Source organism: Taeniopygia guttata, chromosome 4 (assembly GCF_048771995.1).
Source record: "Taeniopygia guttata chromosome 4, bTaeGut7.mat, whole genome shotgun sequence".
In the NCBI taxonomy this organism is placed as follows: domain Eukaryota; kingdom Metazoa; phylum Chordata; class Aves; order Passeriformes; family Estrildidae; genus Taeniopygia; species Taeniopygia guttata.
Window position 1 is genome coordinate 18,578,136 of NC_133028.1, and position 26,373 is coordinate 18,604,508.

At 35.2% G+C, this 26,373-nt stretch overlaps 1 protein-coding gene across 6 annotated transcripts in view; it reads left to right on the forward strand.

Annotated features, from left to right (window-relative positions):
* The window catches only part of TBC1D19 (TBC1 domain family member 19), a 48,503-nt gene that overhangs the window by 12,322 nt on the left and 9,808 nt on the right, over positions 1 to 26,373 (forward strand). For 5 of the 6 annotated variants that reach the window (XM_002190882.5, XM_072928044.1, XM_030270874.4 and 2 more), the window contains 11 exons: positions 402 to 477; positions 6,263 to 6,337; positions 7,318 to 7,381; positions 8,334 to 8,380; positions 9,880 to 9,990; positions 10,821 to 10,893; positions 11,702 to 11,740; positions 14,222 to 14,334; positions 19,386 to 19,460; positions 19,913 to 19,975; positions 25,597 to 25,681. In XM_002190882.5, the coding sequence (XP_002190918.1) occupies positions 402 to 477; positions 6,263 to 6,337; positions 7,318 to 7,381; positions 8,334 to 8,380; positions 9,880 to 9,990; positions 10,821 to 10,893; positions 11,702 to 11,740; positions 14,222 to 14,334; positions 19,386 to 19,460; positions 19,913 to 19,975; positions 25,597 to 25,681 (821 nt within the window). The remainder of the gene's footprint in view (positions 1 to 401; positions 478 to 6,262; positions 6,338 to 7,317; positions 7,382 to 8,333; positions 8,381 to 9,879; positions 9,991 to 10,820; positions 10,894 to 11,701; positions 11,741 to 14,221; positions 14,335 to 19,385; positions 19,461 to 19,912; positions 19,976 to 25,596; positions 25,682 to 26,373) is intronic. The other variant, XM_072928043.1, reaches the window with a different exon arrangement.

Below are 26,373 nucleotides of genomic sequence, written 5' to 3' on the forward strand. Positions count from 1 at the left end.
AAATATATATTGTCTCTTGAAAAAATGTGATGACTTGGACCGGGAAAGTTCCAGGGAATCATAAAGATGACATGATGTGAAGTGAATACACTTTTTAAATACCTGATTTGTTAATGCAATTATTTTATAAGTATGTGAAATTATAAGGGAGCATTATTTTTAATACAAGAAGAACTCATGTTTAAATGTTACTAATTCTTGCATATTGTTATCTTATTTCTATCCATAGAATGGATGAGGAAAAAATACTTCTAAAAATAATACACAGTTTTGATCAACATACACTTGTGTTTTTGCTAGTGCTCTCATGAAAGAAGTTATATTTAGGTTTGCAAATACAGAATTAATTAAGAAAAATAAAACATCAAAATACTTAAAGTTTACCATATTTTCTTTTTAAGGTTTCCTTCGCCCTGTCATCCTGCAGCACCACCTGAACATATTAAAGAACCTTTAGCATATATGAGGAAAGCACAGGTTGGTGGTTATCAATTTTACCATTCATATCAGAGCTTTAATTAGATTATTTGAGATTTATTCTGTAGACTGTTATAGTGTTTCTAGGCTCTATACCTTAGGAAAAGCACAGATTTGTAGTTGCATCAAAGTTAATAGTAATATTGTATATGTGACGTTTTACATAAATACAGAAAATGCTCAAGTAATTCTCCAGCCATGAAGGAAGTAGGATATAGTGGCAGGTAGGTGAAAAATGTAGAATAGAAATTATGCGACTGTGTCAAAGAAGAGAATTTGGTTTCATTGAGAAGAAAATAAAGGGGTATCTATAGGTCATTTCCTTAGGATTACAAAAACATTTTTTGAAAGGGCACAGACAGTTTCATGATGAAAGATAACAGGCTGCAGAGATAGTGAGATCTTCAGAAAGAAGAGATATATTTAGTACTTAAAAATGTGAAAGGAAGATGAAGAATATAGAGCTAAGGAGCTTAAGGCATATTGAAGGAGAATAAGAGAAACTGGACTGTAAAGATTAAATGAGAATTTTTAGTGTCAGGAAAAATATTTTTGCTTTTTTGTTTATTTTTTTTGCCAATATATGCCATTTGAAGTAAAAAAAATCCACATAAAAATGTAAAGAAAAAAATAACATGCTTCAGGAATATGATCTAACAAAAACCTCTGAGGTAGGGATAAAGGTGTATTTAACTATGCTGTGTCTAGAAATACATTGCTGTGTTCTTTTACAAAATACTCAACAAATTGTGTTACCTTTAGAATCATATTGTTGTTTATTCCCCTAAGTCTTATCTCTCTGTCCTGGGTTTCAGTCTTTCAGGATCTGGGGCTAAAGATTGCTTTAATCAATTTTTCTTGTGTGTTGTGAAATGTAATGCCACAATTTGCTGCCTGAAAATAATCACTCTTACTAGTTTATTAATGCCAAAACCACAGACCTATATCTATATGCATGTTTGTCTGAACCAGTTTCATGGGTTATTATTTTACAAAAGTGTATGTAATACTTGCAGTGTTTTTAGGTGTAGAAAGGCCTGTTATTCCGGTAGTTTAAAAATGAGCAGAAGTCCTGTCTTTGCTGGTTTCAAAATATGATTCCCTATTTCAAAGAGTATTAGTCACCCATGTCCTCCAGGGACATGGTAGGCAGCTGAGCCACTCACTTTCCCCCAGTGAAACAGGAGAGAATCAAAAGGGCAAAAGTGAGAAATCGTGTTACCAAGACAGTTGAATTGGCAAAGCAAAAGACACACATGCCAACAAAGCAAAATAGGAATACGTGAATTACTTCCCATCATCAGGCAAGTTTTGTCCCAACTTCTTTATTTGGAACATGATGTTGTATGGTCTGGAATATCCAATTGCTCACTGGGGGTCAGCTGTCCTAGCTCTGTCTCCTTCCAATTTCTTGTGCACTCCCAGCCTCCTTGTTGTTGGGGAAGCATTAGAGAAGACCTTGAAGCTTTGTGTGCATTTCTCAGCAACAGCTAAAACATTGGTGTTTTATCAACACCCTTTTGGTCACAAATCCAAAAGAAAGCACCATGCCAACTGCTATGAAGAAAGATAACTCTATCCCAGCCAAACTAGTATGATGCTCTTTCAAACCATTTCTTGAAATCTAGCTCTTTGATAAAGCCTTGTGAATCCTTTCCATAGAGAAATACTGGTAAATTATGGTAGTTGTGAAATAGTAATAAATGCACAGTTAGAGAACTAAGATAATAAACATAATTTCTAAAACTGCTGAGATACATGCAAATGTTTGATTTTCAAGATGACACACATTTATCACTGTAGATAATGGGCCTGTAAGAAAACAAGCATCATCAGAGCAACAGAGCAACACTGAATCACAACTAAGTTTTTTTTTGTTACTCTTTTTGATTAAAGATAAATAAACAGTGTAAAAAACTTACAAAGTCAGTGTTTCAATGATTTTGTTTGTTTAAAATATTTGGAAATAGCTAAAATACAAGTGTACAGGTTGCTAATACCTTTTGGGAGAGAGATAAAAGTGAAAACATAACGATTTACTTCCACAGGTATTGAAAAACTAATGTTTTGACAGTAAAGACTGGGATTTTTTTATTTGTAGGTAGATTTTTTTATTTTTACTTTATTTTCATTTAGCATCACAGCAGTTGGAAAACATACTTTGGTGCTATCATCAAAATTTGTCCCCATATAAAGATGTTCTGCATGTAAGTCATATTTGTCATATTGTGTTTTTATTAGATACAGTCATCATTTAAGATGCTGTTTCCATTGTTACAAGTCTGTTGACAATTTCTTTATCCTATTCCATCTTAATTAATTTTGTTCTACTTCAGAATTCTGGAAATAAGGATACTACTCCCAGAAAGCCATCTCTGATAGTTACTGGAATTACTTTGAATCAGTGATTAAAGAGATATTAATATTTTTTTCCTAGAGTAGGTATTAAAATGTTCAAAATTAAACCTTTTTGTTTTCACATTAGTTCTGTTTTCTCATAGATGGCAGACTGAAGTTTTTATATTACTTTATTTTCCTACCACAAAAAAAATTCCAGGTTTCTAGAGAAGGATAGAGCATTAATGGCAATGAGTAGTAATGCTATAAGTCATAGGATTATAGAATGATTGGGCTTGGAAGGGACCTTAAAGATCTGGTTTCAGCCTTCCCTTGCAAGGATACCTCCCACTAGATCAGGTTGCTCAGAGCCCCACGCAGCCTGTCCTTGAATGCTTTCAGGCCATGGGGCATCCACAACGTCTCTGGGCAACCTGTTCAATGTCTCACCATCCTCACAGTAAAGAATTTCTTCCTCATATCTCATGTAAACCTACTCTTTCAGTTCAAATCCATTCCCCCTTGTCCTGTTACTACATGCCCTTGTTAATAATCCTTCTCCCTCCCTTCAGGTGGGTTCTTTATGTCTTGGAAACTATTCTGTGAAACTATGAAATTGTTTCCAAATTGCGCTACTATCTTCCTCAGTTTCAGCTATGTTACTTAATAATTGTAACCATAGCAATCCTAATAGTGTGTTTTCTTAGTGTTGAATTTCTTCCTAAGACTACAGGAATCATCTTGTTAAATGTATTGTTCCCATCAATAAAATGAGTTTATGACCTCTCCCTTCTACCTTTTATTACAGTCAAGAACAGTGCATTCTGTTTCTGCTCACTTCAGGTACCTGCTGTCCTGGAGAGAGGGCACAGTATCTTGCTTGGAAAGGCTGTATAACCCTCACTTTGGTTTTGTCTTCTTTACATTTACTTGAATATCTTTTACTGGGTCTTGAAAAATGAATTATGTCATAGTTTATGACTGTGTATAAGTGGCTTATTACCAACATGTTGCACCCTCATGCAGTAAGTGGATTAATGTCCAGTGTGGCAGTTGTAAGTCACACCAAGTGTGTTGACCTCCATTGCTATTTGAAATTAGATGGTTCTTGGTCTTGCAAAGCTGGCGTGTGTCTCTTCTTTTGTAGCTTTCATATCTTTACACATATCTTTGCTTTTCCCCTCCCTATGCCCCCACCACCTGTCCTCCCTTGGATGGTATCATGAAGTGATGGTGCCAGTGGTACCAAACCAAGTGGAGAGGTGGCCACATCAGAAGAGAGAGTCACTGTGCAGAAAAACTTGCATATGCTGGAAGAGTGGGCTAATAAGAGATTTATGATGTAAAAGCACAAATGTAAGGTCTGGCATGCGGGAAATCATAATCCAGACTGCAGCACAGCCCTGGATCTACCTGGCTGGGGAGCAGCCTGAAGGAAATTAACCTGAAGGACTTGGTGAACAGCAGGTTCCATATGAGTGTGCTGCTGCATCAAAGAAAGGCAACAGGATTCTGTGTTGCATCAATGTGGACATCACCAGCAGAGATAAAGAAATCATTGACCCACTCTGCTTAACACTTGTCAGGTCACATCTGGAGTACTGTGCTCAGTTGTGGTCCCCACTGTACAGTAAAGGATGTGGACAGACTGGAGAGGGTCCAGAGAAGGGCCACAGAGATGTTCAAAGAACTGGGAAGCCTGACATGTGAGGAAAGGCTGAGAGAAATGGGTTTGTTCAGCCTTGAGAACTGGAGGCTATGGGGAGACCTTATTCTAGTATTTAAAGGGTGACTACAGAGGAAAATGGAGACGCCTTTTTACAAGAGTCACAGGGAAAAGATGAGAAGTAAAGGGTACAAGTTACTCCTGGGGAGATTCTGATTGGACAGAAGAGGAAAATTTTTCACACAGGGAACAATCGGCCTTTGGAATAATCTCCTTAGGGAGACAGCATTGGACACTTAGGGTTGGACAGGAGGCCAGGCCAGGCCATCTGATCATCTGATCTTGGTTTTGGCAAAAAATACTTTAACTTTGTTTTTGCTACTACTACCTGTGTATTCTCTATTTTCACTTTCTTATCCTATATGGCCCAGTAATCTTCATGCTCTCTCACTTATTATTTATCTAGAAACAAAACTTCACTTCTTAGCAAAATAGTAAATACTTGATACTACCACTTTGTGAGAGACGAACCAGTTTGTGGCATGGTGTTGTGTAGCATTTGAAAAGAATTTAAATATTATAATACAGTTAAAGAAAAATATTTTACAGAGTATGATAAAAAGTATGCAATTTGGAAAACATTCCTTAGATTCAAAACTCAGACCTATTTTGTTTATGCAAAAGAAAGTGAAGGGATGACTTGATTGTGAGGAAAAATTTCTAGTGAAAGATAGCAATTTTTTTTAATGGAAAAAGTTATGAGAGGATCTAGTAAATGAGCTTGTAAATGAAAGTTAAGATGAAACAATTATAGACAAGATTTATTTTTTTTAATTGCCCTTCCCTTCATTTGCTTCTTGTCTAATAAACTGCAGCACCTTTCAGACAGATCTTTGAGGAGCATGGTTAAACAGTAACTAGCTGTTGTAAAATTTGTGTCTAGAGCAAATTACAAGCAATAAATAGAACTTAATGAAATTAAGAGGAGTCTTTGCATTCATGTGATCGAGGTGTGGCTTGTCATCCACAGAAAACTAAATTAAGTATAAAACCCACCAATGGTGCTGTAGTCACAGAGGCAAAATACCAAGTCCATTGACAAGGAAGTCATTACTAACTGGCATTAACTTCAGAGGAGTTAGCCATGGAGTAGGCACTATTGAAGCCTAATGCAGTTGTCAGAAGAATCTGGTTGCTTTTTAAACTGTCCACTGACCACTAAGGTATTGTCTCTTTTGGTTTTCTCTGATTAGACAGACAACTATTTCCTGAGCATTGTGTTAGAAGAACTATTTTTTTAAGCATTACAGCATACCAGATTTCTAACTTTCCTTAATTTCTGACAAGATCTAAGATACTTTTTGCGGAGAAAGACTGCCAGTCTCTTCAGGCCCCAAAGTGGAGAAGGTATTTGCTATGCACAGTTGATTGACCTCTTATAATTGTTTGAAAAAATTGTTAAATGTTGATCTATAAAGAAGCTTGATCATTAAACATATATAAAAATCAGTAATTGTGAAATACATGATTTTTTAAAGATATGAAATATGAACAACAAAATTTTCTGGTTCTTTTTTGTGTTGTAAAGAATGAGATCTGTTTGATCTATTGTTTCCACGTAAAGAAGCTTGTAAATATTCTCTTCATATGTTTCCGGATGTCAGTGACTCTTGCTATACTTTTATATATATCTGAATTCAAAACGCTGCTTGTTATTGCATAGTAAATTCAATTTTCAGGAAAAAGAAATTCCTTATCATTTATCTTTCGTGTGCATTTTAGGGAAGCTGGGAGAAGCGAATTCTGAAAAGTCTGAACAGCATGTGCACAGAACTCAATATCCCACTAGCGCAGAAGGTAATGTTAATTTTCTGTTTTCAAACTTACATTTTCTCTGAAATTAAGCCTTTTCTTGCACACTTGTAATGTAATCTTCATTTCAGGCATGGTTATCAAGAGCTGCAGGTTCAGTATCTAAATATTTTCTAATGCAGAATAATTTTCAGAGATGGTGGCAATGAATGTGTCATCTCAGCTTGGGAGAAGATGAAGGCTCTAGGTAGATTTTCCTCTTTGTTGTTGCAGTAATTATCCTCTTGAGGGAGCAGCATGTTGGAAAGCTAATTACTATGTTCCTTGTTCTTAACAGTATTTTGTGTGCAGACTCAACTGTATAACTTGTGCAGCCTGTGTGCGATACGGATGTGCTTTGTGTGCACAGAAATCTGTAGTTGAACTGGTACATGAGGAGAGAGAGAGAGATACTGGTACATTGCTGATTTTGTTTGTCGTTCATTCTGGTGTAGTGGGGTTTTTTTTTGTTTGGTTGTGGTTTTTTGGTGTTTTTTTTTTTTAATTAATATAGAGGCTTTAATTTTAAAGATCATGGAAGTAGGGAGTAATGTTAGAATGTTTTGTTCATTCCCACGTTTTGCCTCTGTGACAGGTGGCAGAACCTCTATGGTTCATCAGGAGCTAAAGGATGCTGCTGTTTGGTTTTCATGACTGCCAGGGACAGGAATTTCGTAGAGTCCAACAGCTCTATGGAATGGACAGTAAATCTTCAGTAACACAAAACTGAGTACTAAATACCCTAAATTCATCACTAAACACCCAAAACTATTTAATGGGCTTCTTTCCTTCCAGGAACTGGAACTTTGTTTCTTGCAGTGTTATGTACCTTCAGACTAAGGATAATTTGTTAGCAAATAAGCTTGTGTTGCTATTTTGTAAAACATTGCATTAATGTATAGTTGAAATAATACATATTTGAAATAAGCATGTTTTTATTAATTGTGTTAAAAAAAAAAGAAGATACACTTTTTTGTGTATTTCAGAGGCCTGCAAATGAACAAAAAGAACTGCTTAATAAATGGAATGAAATGGGAACTGATGAGCCAGGTAAGGCTAATTTAACTAAATTTAAACATTCATTAAATTTTTGTACATAGAAAGGCAGGATGTACATCTTACTTACCAGTCAAAGGTTAATCTAATCTCTTCAAGGCAACTTGATTTTGATCTTTCTTTCATTGGTAATGTGTCATTATGCATAAATAAATATTTATTTCCTTGTTAGTTTGTTTCTAGTTATTGTACACTGAATCATTACTGAGAGGTTATTGTGTTATATTCCATATTACAGTGCTTTAGAGATTTATTCAATTAGGAGACAGCTCCTCTTTTTGTAAACTCAGGCTTACAGAAAATGTTTGGAACTATGGATAATTAAGCTCAGATGTTTTCTTGACAAAAGATAAAAATAACTCCTGCACAGAATAATCAGTGATATTATACTTAGGGAAAGTAAGGCTAACTCTCAAGCTAGTTCATAGCCAAGTTCCTTAAAAAGGATTTCACAGAGGTGCTGGTTTGTATCACATTGCCACCTCTCTGATGGCAAACACTTTTCATGGATTTTTTAGTACTGCTCTCCAGTTTTCATTTAACAGCAGTATGTGTAATTCAATAATCTAAGCTGTTAAAAAATACCCTGCTTTTGAAAATCCTATCTTTCCTAAGTCTAAGAGTGATTCAGTCTAAACACTTGTGAAGATTAAGTGGAAGCTTCCTGTGACTACTGTTCTCTTCATAGAATCATAGAATGGTTTGGTCTGGAAGGGACCTTGAAGAACACCCTCCTCTTCATTTATCTGGGGTTTAAAAAAGTAAGGCTATTATAAGAAGCATAATAATGACAGAATATGTGGTGTTGTTGCCATGATATTTGTGATGATGTTATCTTGATCTTTGCTCTAATCTATTATTTAAATTGCTAGATTGTGTTATAGATATGGCACATGGGTTTTTGATCTTTTGGTTTTAACATAGTGTCATTTAAATCTTATTTCAGATCTAAGTCTTTTCCGGCCTGTTTATGCGCCTAAAGATTTTCTTGAGGTAAGCCTCAATGAAATAAAACTTAGCCATTGGCTTGTATCCATTATAGTGCTTTATATGAAGTGGGAAAAATAATTGCTAAGTGTATTTCATACTGGTTATCATTTATAGCAAGTGAATCCATGTTTGGTTTACAAAACAAAATGCTATTGTCGCTTTTTTATTTTTTAACTGAAATTTTAAATTGAACCTGTGATAAACTTCTCTAAACCAGAGTCTGGGACCAACTTTTTTCCCTTGGAGAGTGATTCTGAAGTGATTTCGCAAACCATTTTACTTTTCAATTCCAATATATTAAGATCATAAATCACAATATGTGAAACTAATAGACTGATAGTAGATTGCAGACTTGTATTCAGTTGAAATTGTAGGTCATCTCAGAAGGTTGTAAAAAATCAAACATGAAACAGGACTGTGTTGAATTTCAAGGCTTTTGTATGTAATCAGACTGAACCATTAAAAAATTGGTGACTGTGGAATATTTAAAGTCTTAAATGTCAGTATTATTCATAATTTTCTTTGACTCTAGCACAGAACATCATAGTCAAATAGTACTTATTGCATATCACTCTTTTTGTTAAGTTAATCAAAATAACATTGAAAATGTTTTATTTATTTTGTTTTCCATCATTGTACTAACAGCCCTGGTGTGTGTAAATAAATTCGGGATATGTAAATAAATTAGTCTTTTTTTTTATCTTTATTCAGTGACCCTCATGATCACTCTCTTTTTCTTTTATGCTGTTTTCTTTCCAGAGTTTGCAGTTTCTTTAAATTAACAAGTCTGACAATGAGATTATATGGTATTAGAATACTTAAAAGCATGAGACCTGTAGAAGTACAGTGTTATTATGAAAGAATTTCATAAGAGCTGGAAATTCATGTTAGAAAGAATCTTTGCATCGTATCAAAATCTATACCTTGAAATAACAGTATATGAGAGACTGTAAATTCCTTTATAGGTCACAGTTACTTACCTTGAGATGATTCCTTGTCCTTTAAATTATATTTGCTTTAAGTTTTCAATTCTGTAATTTCTTTTTCTTATATGAAAGAAGATATTTTGATATTGTTATTTTATAAAGAATTATTTTAGTAGCAAATTATGTAGCATTTTTATTGGAAGCTCTGTAAGATTGCCAGTGTAAGAAGATAGATAAAATTATTTCAGAGAAAAGTGATGCTGAAGAATATCCTGGATACTGTAGCCATCAGAAATATGTTGTTGGTATAGCTTAAATGAGGAAGTAAATTTTAGTCAAGACATCACTATATAGCCAACACTTAGTTATGTATATTAAAATTATTTCTGCTTTTTTATTGAGCTGACTTTTCAAAGTAGACTACGTTAGCTTCCTTAAAAATTTCAGTACTTGTTGATTTTGATTCCCACTTGTTGTGGGAAATTATTTTATGCTGAATGTACTGTTTGTAATGGTGATAATGTTGAGAAGGGTTATGAATCTAAGCAAGAAGTGACAGAGCTACAATTTTTTAAGGTACTGATGAATCTTCGAAACCCAAATTATGAAAATGGAGAGCAGCCTAGTTTCAGAAATCATCTGGGACTAATTCAGGTTCCCTTAAAAGTTAAAGATATTCCAGAATTGGTAAGTATATATTTTTTTTTTTAATAAGAAGTTTCTGTTTCAGGAAGTTTTGTTTCCTTGTTAATGAAAATTATTCTAACTAATAAAAATTAATATAATTATCATCATAAATTTCTCCTTTTGAAAGTGAAAATCAATCTAAATATGTAGTTAAAATAGAGAGCATAAAGAAGTTCTATGAAAAAATATTTTTAATGAAAAATAAAACATAAACAGTAAAATTTCTGCCAGTAGGGAAGTTTTCATTTTATGAAACACAGGTTTAATTTGTGCCAAAAATACATTTCTGTACATGTTATTCACTTAATAAATTTTCTTCTACACAAGATACTCCAAATTTGTAGCACATCTCATTTCTGCAGATTCTGTACAAGATCAGTAGCCTGACAATGAGTTAACTTCTGTCTTTCTTCTCAATATAATCTTAAATCCCTTTATTGTCAGGTGTAAATGAAATGAAATGTTTGAGTGCTAGTGTATTATATAGTAGAGTTTTTCTAAATGCTTCACTGATGAGGCTCTTGCAGATTTTATGCTAGTAGAAAAACCTTCACCTGGGTTGGAAAAGAGATGGGAATTAGAGATCCTTAACCTGATCTTTGATTCACCACTTCACTACATCCAGGTGTAGCTCATACTTGACATGCAAACTGAGGCTTATAACTAAAACTAGAGTAAGAATTGATGTGAGAGTCTATTACAAATGTATGCATTTAGAAGAATTTCATTTGGTTCAGAAAATATTCACATTAAGCCTTTCAGAAGAAATCTCAAGTGATTTAGAGAATTAAAAATATTAATTACTTTGTTATGGTTCTGTTCCTTTTCAGAAAGAAGACTTTAATGAACTAGGCTTAAATATAGGACAGCTAGGTATTGATGATTCAGCACAAGTGCCTCCTGGTAAGCTACTGCCATGCTCCAGTCATTGAAACGGAACACTAATGAGTAGAATCCTTTAAATTATCATAAAATTTGTGTATTTTTCCCAAAATTTTTGTATTTTTCAACCATAAATATTTGTTCTGTGACTATGATTTTAGTGATTTTCATAGTAAAATATAGCTAATAATGGAAAAAAATGCATATATGAAGAGTCATATTTGGAGAAGTTTTAAAGTCATCACCTTAAGTAGAGAATATATTAATTTCAATATGTTTGAACACTTCAGGATCTAGAGAGCCACATTGCCTGTTTCCAGAAATACAGAAATTATCGGTAAATGTTAATCCAGCTAACAGATAGGCATATTTTTATATATATACATACATACAGATACACATACAAACATATTTAAAATATCTGTTGTCAAGAAAATATTACAGGCCATACCCATATATTAATATTCAGTAACTTAAATAGTGTATAATCTCTATTGGTTTTCCATGTATGCATCTATTGCTGTAGGAAGAGGTTTTAAAATGGTCTTTCTACATAAAAATGGAAATCACTCTAGTATCACAAGATTTTTCTTTTTAAATGGAAACTTACCTAGTTGAAAATCATGTGGTATAATGCTGCTTTGATATTTGTGGTTTTGAAACACAAAATTAGTTTTTGAAAAAGAACTTTGATGCAGGTTAACTTTTAGTGATTAGCAGTAAAGAGCAACTCAATGTAATTATGTGTTAAAAATACAAAATACATTATCAGCTGGGATGTCTTTTTCATTTATTTTTTGCCATACTTTTCTGTGTTTTTATTTTCTAGAGTTCTTTGAAAATGAACATGTACGTGTTGGGCAGAAAGGTATGGATCTGTTTTTATCTGTAATTAACTATAAGTAGTTAAGAATTCATTTAATAAATTTGTATTTGTATGTACCTCTTGGGATTTTAAGAACCTAGACTAGTAATTAGTTATTAGTAATACTAGTTATTAGTATTATTACTAGTTATTAGTAATAACATTGTAATTTAGATAGACAATCACTAATACTGTTATCATTTAGACAGGGACAGAAAAGCAAATATTTGCAGTGTACCAGTATCTACCAGAAAAAAGCTCCACAGGTATTTCAATAAAAACAAAATAGGAAGCACATAGACATCTTTTTGGTGGCAACTTAACTTATTCCATTACTGAATTTCAGTTTAAAATCAAAATTCTTTGGAATCCCTTCTCTGCACACAAAGATCTCATTATTGTTATGGGATCTATGCCTTTATGTCAGTATTATCATTTTAATAATCAGTTGCAATTGCCAAATATTGCAGAATTAGTGATTAGTATTAGTATTCCATATTAGCCACTATGGAATATTCACTTGTATCTTTATACTGCTTTTTCTGAAAAGTTCCAGGATTGTTTTTGTAGGTTAAGAAATAACCTACAAAAGGAAGGGGAAGTTAAAAGAAATTATAATTGAATAGTTTAAGTTTGCTTATAGAAGAAACATACAAGGAATGGTTGAAATACACCAATATTTACTCATTACTGTCTCTTCTGATTCCTGCTGAACGTTAGCATCAAAGGAAAAAATAGGCAGGATACTGTCCCGAAAGGGTTCCATCCTAATTTTTTTGTTGCAGTAACAAAATAATGATCTTTCTTTCTTACTTACTTCTTTTGTTGTCATCTGTCTGTCCTGCACTATCAATTTTCTAATCCAAGAGCAACTCATTAGGTGCTGTCCACCTCTGTTCTTTTCCCATTCTTCAAAGTAAACTATATTTTCTGGACTTCTTGAGCCATTCATTCAGGCCGTTCATATTCATCATCTCTTGCCTATATGAAGCAGCTCTATTCTAGAGAATGCCTTAGCTTTTTCTACAGTCAAAGACTAAAAATTTTGTAAATATGCAAGTGCCTTGACCATAAACTGAAATCCCTTTTCATTCAGTGGGAAAACAGCTGCATGCTCTAATGGGTGTTAGCTATGACTTTGTTTGCCACGGAGGCAAATTTTGCTTTTTTATTAGATGTATTGCCAAGCCTGAGGACTTTATTTTGTTGTGTTTAGTAAAACCCATCTTCTAAATACCAAAACGTCTTCTTAATATTTTCTATGTTAGTAAGAAAAATAAGGTAAATACTCGTGGATGCCAAGATGAATCACAGTATTTCTGAAGTTCTGTGGAGAATGTAAGAATCGGGTTTTTTTTGCCCTCTTCATGCAAGAACAAAGGATCATAGAAATGTCTGTATTAGAGCTCTGCAACTTAAACAGATTTTGGCAAACTCGTCTATTCAGTATTTAAGCAAAAAGGGAAGAAAATAAAAATCAATTAGATAGATATTTAATTCCAAACCTTGTCCTTCTAAGTCATATCAGAGCAGATATTGCAAATATCAAATTCAGTGAGATATAGAAAAGCAACCTATTTCATAGACACTTCTGAAAAATTAGAGGAAATGGATTTGGCAACTTTCAAGAAGCAGTCCAACACCTACGTAATGTCTAGATACATACACAGAAATTTCTCCCAACTCTCTCTCGCTTTTGTGAAAGACATTTTGGGTATCAGGGTACAATTAATCACACACCCTTCGTGAGGAACACTTTTATCAGATTACAGTAGCTCAAGATGTATGTCTTTCAAGTTCATAGATTTAAGTAGGGAATGAGGTAATCTGTTCTATGATATATACAGTACTGTATTCAGCATGAGTCCCTTGTGATAGGGTAGCCTAAAGCTTCACAGCAGTGACCCAAATAAGTAAACCTGTCAGCAGTAGAGTATTTGTTTTATGTCAATATGAAGGCAAACCAATATCTTTTGAGGTCTTTATCCTCTAGAGTAAATACACCAATAATGAGAGAACAGAACAGTATACTCTGGAATGAAAAATTCTGGCCCTGCAGTTATCTGTGAAGATACTCATATAGTTAACATGGAAAGAAGGGAGACACAAAAAAAGCCAGAATGAGTGGCAATCTCCTATTTGAACTGAGATACCATTCATAGTTAAACCAGGAGTTTGTGGCTATAAATGGCTGCTTGTTCTGCATAATGCCAGCTTAGTAGCTGCAACTAGCCTTGATACAGTCATATGTACATAGTAAGTGATATTTTGTGACAGAATGTAGTACAGCCTTGCTGATTAATACCAATTGCCTTGTTTCCCAAGGAATTACTTAAAAATTGCAGTGTAGAAATGAAATCTTTTCAGTATTTTCCTGTTAGCTAAAGCTTATGGCATGGTAAGCCAGTTTTTAAAGTTAAAAATTAAGGTATTTGATAGAAGTCTTACACTACATCAACTCTTCACCTGCTTTGTTTCTTACAGTTTTAGCAGAGCAAGATAGTGCTGCAGCTCAGCAGTATGTTCGTCAGGGATGTCCAACAGCACTCCGAGCTGATCTGTGGGCTCTCATTCTTAACATTTCTAATCAGCCAGAGGTAAGTAGTGAAGACTAGGTGAGAATACAAAAGTGCAAGTACGTATCTTCTAGTGATGTTTTCTCCAAAATAGAAGTGCTCTACTGAGTTGTCACAGAAACTGATAGACATTTTATGATTTAAAAACCTCTGTGCTGTGGTGAAGTCTTTGCCACTCTTCCTAATTTTTAATAGACATGTGAATAAAGTACTTGATGCAAGTCCTCAACAAGGAAATTTTTGCAGTATCTGAGGCCATGGCTATTTAAAAAGTTGAATTCCTCTTTAAGGTCTTTGCATAATTGGGAAACTTCAATGTGAGGCTTTTATATGTCCATAATAATTTACCTTATGATAAATTTTTACACACTTAGCAAGTGATATTTGTCAGCTATAGATGAAAAAGAAAAATAAGCTATTTTAAACACATTCTAAGACTGAGTGCAGTAGAAATTTTACTTTAAGAGACAGTCTGCTGGATCCAGAGCCTTGAGACTGAACTGAGTAGACTGTGTGCAAGGAATTAGTGGTGAGCCAATACTTTGTGATGATGCTGAAGGAACTCTAGAAAGATGAGGGCAAGTGGCTGGAAAATGGTAATGATAACATTAAGACAAAGTGGTAATGACAGATAAAGTGATGCAAACTGGGAAATTAGTCTACTACTTTGAGGTTGTTGAAATAAAGGATTGAAAAACAGTGAAATACAAAATGCACCCTCAGTCCCCTTAGAAAACAGAAATTATGAAGTTGGGACAAGATACACTATGTTGGAGAAAATAATTCAAGGTAAGTGAGGTAAGTGCATGTAAATGTTTTTCTGTCATGCAAAGCTGAAACTTCTTCTAATCTAACAGCTGTCATAATCTTCTGTCTTCTTTTTGAAGATTATTTTTGCATAGCATTTTTTATCCTGGGTTCTAAGTTAAAGTTCTTTTATGGACTTTGAGTACATGCATTTAAAAGATGGATTTTCTGAATGAGACCTAGCAGAGTGCCCATAGATCAAGTAGAATAGCACATGGATCACCACAGCTATGTTATGAACTGAATAGCTGTGGTTCAGTTTAAGCACTGCATTAACTAATGTTTCTTACACAGAAGTAAGCTGTGACTACTGCCAAAATGCTAACACCCTGAGATGTTCTTCTTGCATAGAATGAATACATGGCTTTATTTTTTGTGAACTATAACAAAACAGTTTCCATATACATGTAGCTGTTTTATGATCTGCTGAATTTCATATAGACTTTATGGATTTATCTAACACTTCTTTTCTCTACCTGCTATGAATAGTTTCTCTGCTGGAGTCGAGTTGTCTGTTTGCAGGCATTCCTTGCTGTAATATTTCTGATTTGCAGTTTAGGTTCTATTACATTTATAGCTGTATGAATCTCTAAATCACATGAACTGTGAATTTCCTTTCTTTGATGTGCAATATTATGAGAGCTTGGTATGGGCAGCATTGTGTGTGCCAGCATCCAATATTGTTGTTTGGACAATTTTATTCAGTAAAGCTCAGCCTCTGTATAAAGCTAATATACAGCCAAGCAAGGAATGGTACTAACGATCTAGCATTGTAGTAATAAAAATGATAAACTGTGAGCTCGGTATGCAGGATTATTTAGAAATATATAAACACATTGCCTGACAATGAATTGTTTCTCCGTTTTCATTTGTAATGGTACACTTTAGAGGAACTGTATTAAAAGAGCCTTTTTAAGGTTGCAAAGACAAACATTTGAAGGTGAACAGTGTCAGTTAATATTGTCTGTGTAAACAGTCCAATTTTCTGTATATATTTTTAATCATATGATCTTGAATCACAGAATCACAGTTATTTCCTGTGGGATGTCTGTCTCATTGCACGAAATGGATGGCACACACTTAGTGAAAATCTGTTTAATTTTTTTTCCTTCTATTCATAGTGTTCACAATTGTTTATTCTCTGCATGCTACTGAAATACTGCTCAGGAAGGAAATTTGTTCATTATCTAATAGGTTTTTTCTTCTCCTGTAAGTTTTTTTGAGTTAATAGGTGTAAAACCTTAATTCTGAAAATTCCAGGAAATGGAAAAATCAGTAAAGTTTTACTTTGCTATAGGTATTACTGAATGTAGTTTCAAAGGTTTAAAAACTTAATGAATAGGTGAGGTGGTAAGTTCATAATGGGGCATTTTGTATATCTGCCTTATCAGAAGGTTTTTTAGATTAGGCTCAGTAGCCAAATGTCCCCACTGTACCACTCAAACAGCAGAAAACCCAGTTATAGTAACAGACTGTCATCATCTTTGGCTGGAGAACGATGTACTTTGCAAATAGATTTCACAGATCTCTGGTGAAAGGAGAATAAGCTTTGGACCCTCTTCAAGAATTTACCAGAAGGGTCTTCCTTGAACTCTTCTGTTTTCTCTTTATGAAATCTGATTAGGTATTTGTTTTAACCTTGCTAGATTGAGAGGCAAATGCAATAGTGCAATCACATGTCAAGGGTAACTAAAAATGGGTCATGACCGGCCAACAGTTCATCAGTGAGAGTGTAGCTCTAGTGCCAGGGATTTCATGGCAGGATACATGTGGCAGCACAGAGGTTGCCGAGTAATCCAAACCTTTATTTCAGAGAAGGTGAATATCCAGATTCTGCTTAAAGTAGCTTTGCTCGGTTCTCCTGAAGGATACTGTTCTCTCTTGCCCATGAGCTCCTTTCAGAGCTCCCTTATGGTCTCAAGTGGATGCAATACAAATGTTTTGGGTGAAATTTTGGGATGTGGCTCTGTAAGGTCAAAAAGGCTGCTCACTGCAATCCTGAAGTGTACTTAAATTCAGTTTGGAAAGATGAGTATATTTGGAGGTGTGATATAAAAGTATATAATTTTCAGAAAAACTGCGGTCTATATAAAAATGCAACATATTTTTGAAAGGGAAAAAGTTTACAAATCAATGTTACATGACGATTTGGCAGACAAAGAAGAAATATTGAATCAGATGAAAATGGTAAGATTTTTGTTTATAACTGAAAAAATTTTAAATAATATAAGAAATGTAACACTTCTCTGGAAACTCTTGAAACTTGCCAGTAGTGAAATTTCTTATATGGAGAAAGAAATGCAGACAGTAAATTGAAAAAGTAGACTTGAATATTTTTTAAAGGCTGAGTGAGGCTCTTAAATATTCCTCACTGTCTAAATGAGAGACTGATCACCAGAGAGTCTTGTGTCTTGAAAGTAAATCTTGTTTATGATTCAGATCTAAGGAATAAATCTATTAATCGTGCATCAATCACAAACCTCTTGTCTTAACCATGACACATGGGCAAGATCCTCCTGTAGCCAAGTTGTGGCTGAAAACCTGTCATGATTCCCAAGCCCAGCTTCATTTTCCATCACAGCAATCACAATTTAAGAGAAAATGAATGGCAAATAAGGAGTTAAAACCTTTATTCCTATAATGGTTATAATTGTGTTAGCTTTGCAAGTCCTTTTTTAATAATTTCTGATTTGTTTGCTAAACTTTTTTTTGCATGAGTTCTATTTCAAGTGGACAGCTTGTCTTTCTGGTCGTCTTAGAATCATAGAATGGTTTGGGTTGCAAAGGGCCTTAGAGATCATCTCGTTCCAATCCACTTACTATGGGTTTTGGTTTTGGTTTTGGCTTGTGGTTTCTTTGGTTTTGGTTGGGGTTTTTTTTGATATTAACTTCTTGTGTTTTAATATAGACAGTCATTAGAGATGGCAAAAAAAAATGTTATTCATTTATACTTGATTATAACACTTGCAGTGTTATACTTGATTAGATTACAGTATTGATGCTTTAAAATGATGGCTTGTGTAATCAAGTAGTTCTTCGTAGCTTTGAAGAACACAATGCAATGTTCATAGTGCAGATACTTTGCATTTAGTAAATATTTATGTCTGATCCTTCCTAAAGAATAGTGTAATATTTTTACCTCCCCTTTTTTATTTCTCAAAAGGAAAATTTAAATATTTTCCCTGTAGGAGGCATCAGTACTTGGTAAATACAGCTTTTGTCGTCATTACAACTTAGCAGTTTAGTAATATGCTAATTCTAATAGTTTCTAAGTGTGCACTATTCATCATTCTCTACCTGCAAGATTTCATTGTACCTCCCACTTGTTCTTCAAATCCTTACTCTGGACTTGTCTTTACTGAAGAAATTAGCAGTAAATCTGTGAAGTTGGGAATATACAAATATTTTTGTGGTATCCATATAGATGTTTTGAAATCAAAATAGTTTTGTGAAGTGAAAAGGATCTTTGGGATGGCTGACTTAATTTATCAATTAGTTCAAATCAATCAGAAATTGTTATTCAGTTGAAGTTGTAATGGCAGAAAAATATTTAGGGATAGAAGTGTATATATATAAAGGGATTTGGGAGTTAGGGGTTGACAGTGCAATATTTAATTCTATTTTTCCTTTGCAAGCTGTTTCTAAGAAGGAAGGGATAGAATAAGTAAAAGCAGAGAGGTTTGTTATGATTTTTCCCTGTTGTTTCACCTGTGTGTATGTTCCATAGACATTCAGGAAAGAGTTGGAGTTTAAAAACAGATCCTATTTTTTTGCACTCTTCACCAGTTTTTTTTCATATATATAATAATTTCATCTTTGCACAAATTTAACCTGTCTACAGGTTCATACTAGTTTAATGTCAAATATTTGCAGCAACTCACTAATGCTTAAAGATAAGACAGAACCTATTGGTCGAGACATGCATGAAAAAAGAAGGTAACAAAGAAATATAATTATTTTGAGCATTGAAAAGATTTTAGGAGTAGAGAGAACCAGAGGCTGGAAGATATGAGTCTTTGATTTGAACTAGTCCCTTTATTCTCATTTTATTACTTATCTGAAGGTGAAGTAGTTTTATAATGTCTCAAATCTTAATTCTTAGGACTTAAACTTGAACAAGCCATGATAGATGCTTCATAAATATAAAGTGCTTTTTTTCAGTTGAATACTTTTTTTTTTTTTAATTGCTGAAAATTAGTTTTTTTACTTTCAATATAAATTCAGATCATGTTTCAGACAGATGATGATAATATTCTTAATTTTAGGACATCTTGTATTATGAACAGCTTAAGTCAAATGTGATTCAACACGACCTTTTAGTGGACAGCCTGATTTACAAAGTAAGTAATTCACTAAACAGTGAGTGATTTATGTGCTCATCACACTTGTATCTTGTTGGTTTTTTTAACAAAGAAAATACTGGATGATTTGGTTTTGAGGAGTGTAAAAATAACTGTGAACTTATTCCTTGTGCCCGTGTTGTCTCTCATGTAAGACATTTGAGTTGAACCGTTAAGTCATAAAGGAATGGTATCCTCATTTGAAGGAATAACTGGGATTGTGAGAAAGAGCCAACAGGGTGTGACTGCTTCCATTTCAGGTTTCAACTCTGAATACTTAATCATCAAGTTAATATAGCATTTTTTAATTTTAAAATGTGGAGTATAAGCTTAACTATAGTTCTTTGAATGAAAGTGAAACGGTGTCTTCTATCAGGATGTTAAGTTTAGTCTCCGTGGGAGTCTAAAGAGAGGTCTTTTGGCTTCAAACGCTTGTATTTTTTTTATTACAGGATGTAAAACTGACAGCAAGCAACGATGACTACTATTTTGTATTTGAGGATTATTTATATCAGGTATGTAACTATTTTTTGGTTGGAAAACCTAGGAGGTACATTCCTATGGGATTGTATCATCTTTGGAGGGAGAACTGCCTTTGTAAGGCAGAGTACAGTGGGATGGATACATCTGTTGGCTGCATGTATTTATCTTCTGAATAGCAATCTTGCACACTTAATCAGATTAAGCAGGGTAAGCTTCTAAAAGTCCTGCTATGAAGGACCATATGCAATGTCTTTCCAGTGCACTAAGCTAGAAAATACTAAATCAGCCATATTTTTCCCTTTTCCAGCTTTGGAGTAAATAACTCCCAACAATTAAAAGTTGTTGTGTACAGAAAAATTAAGTCATGAGAAGTGTATTCAGGGTTCCATTTAAAATACCTCCTTGCTTTACAGTGACCTGTTACAATAAGCATATTGACATATTCTTAAATTAAAGACATTGATTCTGATTAAGGCAGTGACAGGTATGATTACTTGTAGGATTGCTCCCATTGCAAAGTTTTTTCTAGGAATCAGGAATCCAGCTAATTAGCTTTGTTGCTGCCTATCAAAGGCCCATAATGAGAAGGAGAGTACATCTATGAATTTCCTAATGAATTTCCAAAAGGAGGGGTAAGACCAACCTTTGTTCTCTACTGGATGGGAGGGAACTCAGTAACTGCAGATGAGGAGAAGGCAGAAGTGGTTAACACCTTCTTTGTCTTAGTCTTAAGTGGGAAGATGGCTTGTCCTCAGGACAGCTATCGTCTTGAGTTGAAGTTATCAGGGAGCAGAATGGTCCCCCTGTTATCCAAGATGAGGCAGTCAGAGAACTGCTGAGCCGCTTGGGTGTTCATAAATCTGTGGGACCAGATGGGATCCACCCCAGGGTGACAAGGGAGATGGCAGACAACCTTGCAAAGCTGCTCTCCATCATTTGCCAACAGTCCTGGCTCACTGGTGCGGTTCCAGATGACTGGAAGCTGGCCAATGTGGTGCCCATTCACAAAAAGGGTGGGAAGGAGGATCCTGGTAATTATAGGCCAGTTAGCCTGACCTCAGTACGTGGTAAGATAGTGGAACAGTTTATACTGAGTGTCATCATGCAGCACTTAGAGGATGGCCAGGGTATCAAACCCAGCCAGCACAGGTTTAGGAGGGGTAGGTCATGTTTGACCAACCTGGTCTTTTATGACCAGATGACCCATGTGGTGGATGCAGGAAAGGCTGTGGATGTTGTCTGTTTGGACTTCAGCAAGGCCTTTGACACTGTGTCCCACAGCACTCTCCTGGAGAAGCTGGCAGCCCATGGCTTGGACAGGAGCACTCTGTGCTGGGTTAGGAACTGGCTGGATGGCAAGGCCCAGAGAGTGGTGGTGAATGGTGCTGCATCCAGCTGGGGACAGTCACCAGTGGTGTCCCTCAGGGCTCTGTACTGGGACCAGTTCTATTCAGTATTTTTATTGATGACATGAATGAGGGGTTTGAGTCTTTCATTGTAAATTCGCAGACGACACTAAGCTGGGAGCGTGTGTCAATCTGTTGGAAGGTAGGAGGGCTCTGCAGAGAGACCTGGAATGGTTGGATGTATGGGCAGAGTCCAATAGGATGAAGTTTAATAACTCCAAGTGTCAAGTCCTGCATTTTGGCCACAATAACCCCCTGCAATGTTACAGGCTGGGGACAGTGTGGTTGGACAGTGCCAGGCAGAAAGGGACCTGGGGGTACTGGCTGAAGCCCAGCTGAGCATGAGCCAGCAGTGAGCCCTGGTGGCCAAGAAGGCCAAGGGCATCCTGGCCTGTGTCAGGAATGGTGTGGCTAGCAGGAGCAGGGAGGTCATTCTCCCCCTGAACTCGGCACTGGTGAGGGCACACCGCGGTGCTGTGTCCAGTTCTGGGCCCTCAGTTTGGGAAGGGTGGACAATGAGGCTGGTGAGGGGCTTGGAACACAAACCCTGTGAGGAACAACTGAGGGAGCTGGGGGTAATTAGCCTGGAGAAAAGGAGACTCAGAGGTGACCTTATCACTCTCTACAACTCCCTGAAAGGTGGCTGTAGTCAGGTGGGGGTTGGTCTCTTTCTCCAGGCAGCAACTGACAGAACCAGAGGACACAGTCTCAAGCTGCATCAAAGGAAGTTTAGGTTGGATATTAGGAAGAGGTTTTTTACAGAAAGAGTGATAAAGTATTGGAATGGTCTGCCCGGGGAGGTGGTGGAGTCACCATCTCTGGATGTGTTTAAAAAAAGATTGGATGTGCCATGGTTTAGTTGAGCTGTTAGGGCTGGGTTGGACTCAATGATCTTGAAGGTCTCTTCCAATCTAGTGATTCTGTGAAATTTGCAAACTGTCTGAATAATGTCAACTCAAACATTGATATTTGTTCACTAAATATTTACATGTAAGAGTTTTTCTTGACTTAATGGTCAAAGATGGTCTTCATTATTATTAACACTGTGTCTTCATCTTGAGATGTGAAAATCTGATTCCTATTTATTTTTCATTTGTTATGTAGACTACCATGGCATTAATTAGTCATTAACTAACACTTGCAGTAGATGTGGGGTTATAAACTATGAAGAAGTATGAACTAGTATATGATATAATCTTTTTATGACCATCAGAAATAGATTTTGCTCATCATTATATAACCCAGTTGAATGTTTTCCTTTTTTTATATCTCTACTGACCAAAAGAATAGCTGCAGAATGAAAATCATTAAAAAGACTAAACTGTCTTTAGTAATTTGAAGGAGACTCTCCAAAAATCTTTGAAAACTTATGTGGCTAGTTTTACTGCAGGGCTTTGAGGCAGAGAATATCTCAAACGTCTAATTATTAGTTGTTCTATTTATGTTTGCTATTTTGTGGTATTCTTCAGACTCTGCTCTAGAAAAAAGTTATCAATTTTCCTTGATAATTTCCTCTTCCAACCTAATTTGCAAATGCCTTACTGCCAAATTATTTTGTTCTATAGCCCCTGGAAAAATTTTGTAGTATGAGTCACTGTGATGTAGGATATTATTGATTGATTTAATATGATAATTGGAATTAAATATTGACTAAATAAGATAGATAATGAAAATGTTAGTTTAAACCAGATACATTGTTTCTGGGTTTGCACTGGGTTTATGGCTCTTTTTCGTGACTAGTTACTGCCTCTTAAGTCATTGACCAAAGTGTGTCCTTTGTGTGTTGTGGAATAGATGAAATTTCCATCAAAACAAGAAAATTTGGGCTTAAAATAATGATGAGGATATTTTGTGTCATTATTGGTACCTTTTCAGCAGTATACAACAGTTTTCAGGAAAAACACTGTGAAATGACATCATTTATTTCCTTTAATACCTTTGGGTTTTTTTCCCCAAAGTTTACTTATTTTTATTACTTCTTCATACCTGTTGAAATAATACAGGTATTTTTAATCAAGTAATTTCTTTTTGATAAAAGCTTTGACTTTGGGGTTTTTTTTTCTTTCCCTTAATGATTTGAATTCAGTGGTTTTCTTTTCAGTTGGATTATAAATATCCAATAATTTGGTTAATATTTGTGTACTTGAAAAGGGGTTTGTGCCATTGTTTTCTTAAGCACTATCATTTTGTTAATGAGAAAAATAACACATGGATTAGTAAATTTGTAAATTCTTTATTTCAGGCCAGAAGTTCCATTTGAATACTTTAGTCTTACATCTGCAGAATGAATATGTGCAAAGAACCTTGCACAGAGTTTTTTGGGTATAGTCGTAACTTAGGTTTGAGCTAGAGTCTATTGTTTACAAAGATGCAGAGTCTTCATTTAAAGACTTCCAGATACTGTTTCTGGACACTGTATTCCTAAAAAAGAGGGCCTCAAATGAAGGTTACATTCTTTCCCCTATGAGAGAACATAGTTTATGTCCTGTTCAGATTAGTTTCTCTTTCGTTCACCTCAGTTAACATACACATAGAATTACATTTGCCTGTGCATTGTTATTGTCAGCGATATTTTGGCAGCTATGAACACGATTGTGTATTCACAAAAATAATATTTAGCCTAAACTGTTTGAGATAAAGTATTATTAATTTTTAAAAGATGTTTGTGTTTGAGAAATAGTTTTGAGGTTCAAAAAAGAAAAAAGTCTCAAAATATGACCGGCTTTCCATTAAAAAAAATTAAAGCAATAATAGTCAGATATGTGATTTTGCTTGTTTCCTTATGACAAATGCCAATATGTGGAAGGTGTTTGCACTAATTAGTGGAAGGGAAAATCCATTAATTTTTATTCACAATAAAGTATGTAGTGAAACATTTCCTCCTTTTATACCTTGACTACAGTTAAAATAAACTCTTAAAATCTTCAAGAGCAGGGTGTCCTGGGTTCAGCTAGGGTAGAGTTTATTTTGTATCAGTAGCTGCGACTGTGTTTTGGATTGGTAATGGGAATGCTGTTGATAACATACTGATGTTTTAGGTGTTGGAAAGTTGTGTTTATCCTAAGGACTTTTTCCTTGTCTCATGCTCTACCAGTGAGGAATTACACACAAGAAACTGGGAGGGAGCATAGCCAGGACTGATGAAAAGGGTATTCCACAGCAGATTGTCATGCCCAGTATAGAAACTGGGGGGAGTTACCTGGAATCGGGTGGCCAGTCTGGGTTTGGGAAGGGTCTGACATTAGTCTTCTATTATCATTATTATTATCATTTGCCATTATTTACTTACCGAACTGTTCCTTTGTCAGCCTACAAGTTTTACTTTGATTCTGCTCCCTATTCCACCGGGGTGGAGAGGGAGAGGGCGGGGGTTGAGCGAGCGTCTGAGTGATGCTTGGTTTTCAAGTGGGCTTAAACCCCAACAGAGAGGAGCTCAGGTATGCAGAAGTCAGCAGTGAGTTGAAGTCTGCCTTATGTCTGCCCTCTTGTGTACATTCTTCACAGTGCAGCCTTTCAGTGCATGAAAACATGAAGATTTTTAAAGTACAGTACTAATTACTACCATTTTTACAACTCCAGATAGGATGAGATTCTTTATAGTGGGTTTTTTTTCTATGAATGCTTTTACTACTTAATTTTATACTCAGTTGCTGTGAACACAGTTTTTTTTTCATTTATGTAAACAATAAAACCCAAATATACTCTAGGGTATACAATGTGCATTTCTGATCTTTAGGATACAAGGTGAGCATTATGATCTGTTTTTTGAAAGAGCTGAATTGCATGCAAACATTTTGTAAAGATCCTGAGAATGAAAGCAAATGTAAATTCTTCCAGAGCTGCACACATTCAAGACTGTAAATTATTAGTTTACGTATTCACTTACTAGGACATCCCCAGTTCATACTAACTGAGGTGAAAAACAGGTAAAGGATGTAGAAGCAGCCAGGTACACATACAGTCACTAATGTGATGACAGAAGGGGATGAACACCTGCTGAGGAAGAAGGAGGAAGGTTGAAGAATGTGGATATAAAACTGATAACAAATGAAGGTGAATGTAAAATTATAGCAAGTTCAAAGCGAGCCTGGAAATTTGAGCAGGACAGCAAACTAATGTGGTGAAGCGCTTTCAACCTTATTGGCTCTCTTAAATAGCATCTAATAGGTGCTAATTAAGACATTAAATTTGTTTGACATTGCTTTGATTGCTTTGACCCAGTTATCAGCTGACTTTCTTTTCTGCAGGTGTTGCTGTGTTTTTCCCGAGATACATCTGTCCTGGAGCACTTTACTTACAGTAGTGCCACCCCACCCAAATCATACATACAAGGTAAAAAGAGTTGTTTTAAGAAGATCATGTAGATTTTTGTTGACTGATGCACTAATACAGCATGTGAATTTGCTTTGTGTTCATTACACCTAGTAGACTACCCTTTAAAGAATAATAAAATTGTGTCCAGCTGACTTCTGCATAGATTCTATTATGACAGTTTAGAAGCTGATCACAGATTGCAATGTTGTCTTTTACTCCACTTTGCTGTATATAGTTTTGCAGTGTTTTACCAGAAGAAATGAAACACAGCTATGACAATATGGTAAAATGATGACAATCCCTGTCTTCATCAGAACTAGACATTTAAATAGACAATATTGAACTCTGCAACACCAATAAATTTAGCAACTGGAAGTTGTTATAGAATGTTGCTTTTGCAAAGCAGTGAGTTTTGCAAATATTTGTAGACAGGAGCAGAACATGCTGCTAAAGAACTGTGGGCTCTGTTCAAACAGGTGGGAGAGTAGAGCTTTACCAAGCATGCTTAGCACTGATTTATTTTTAAAAAGCATGGCACCTTCCAGAGTATTAGCATATTTTTGGATATTCTTTGACTTGAGGTCTTATTATTTTTCTTAACAATCTTTAGATTTCTTGATTCAATCTGCTTGCCTTCTCTGCCAGCTTCTTGTGCCATTCTTCTGGATGTTTCCATGTGTCTTAGAACTTCACCTGCCTTGATTTTACCT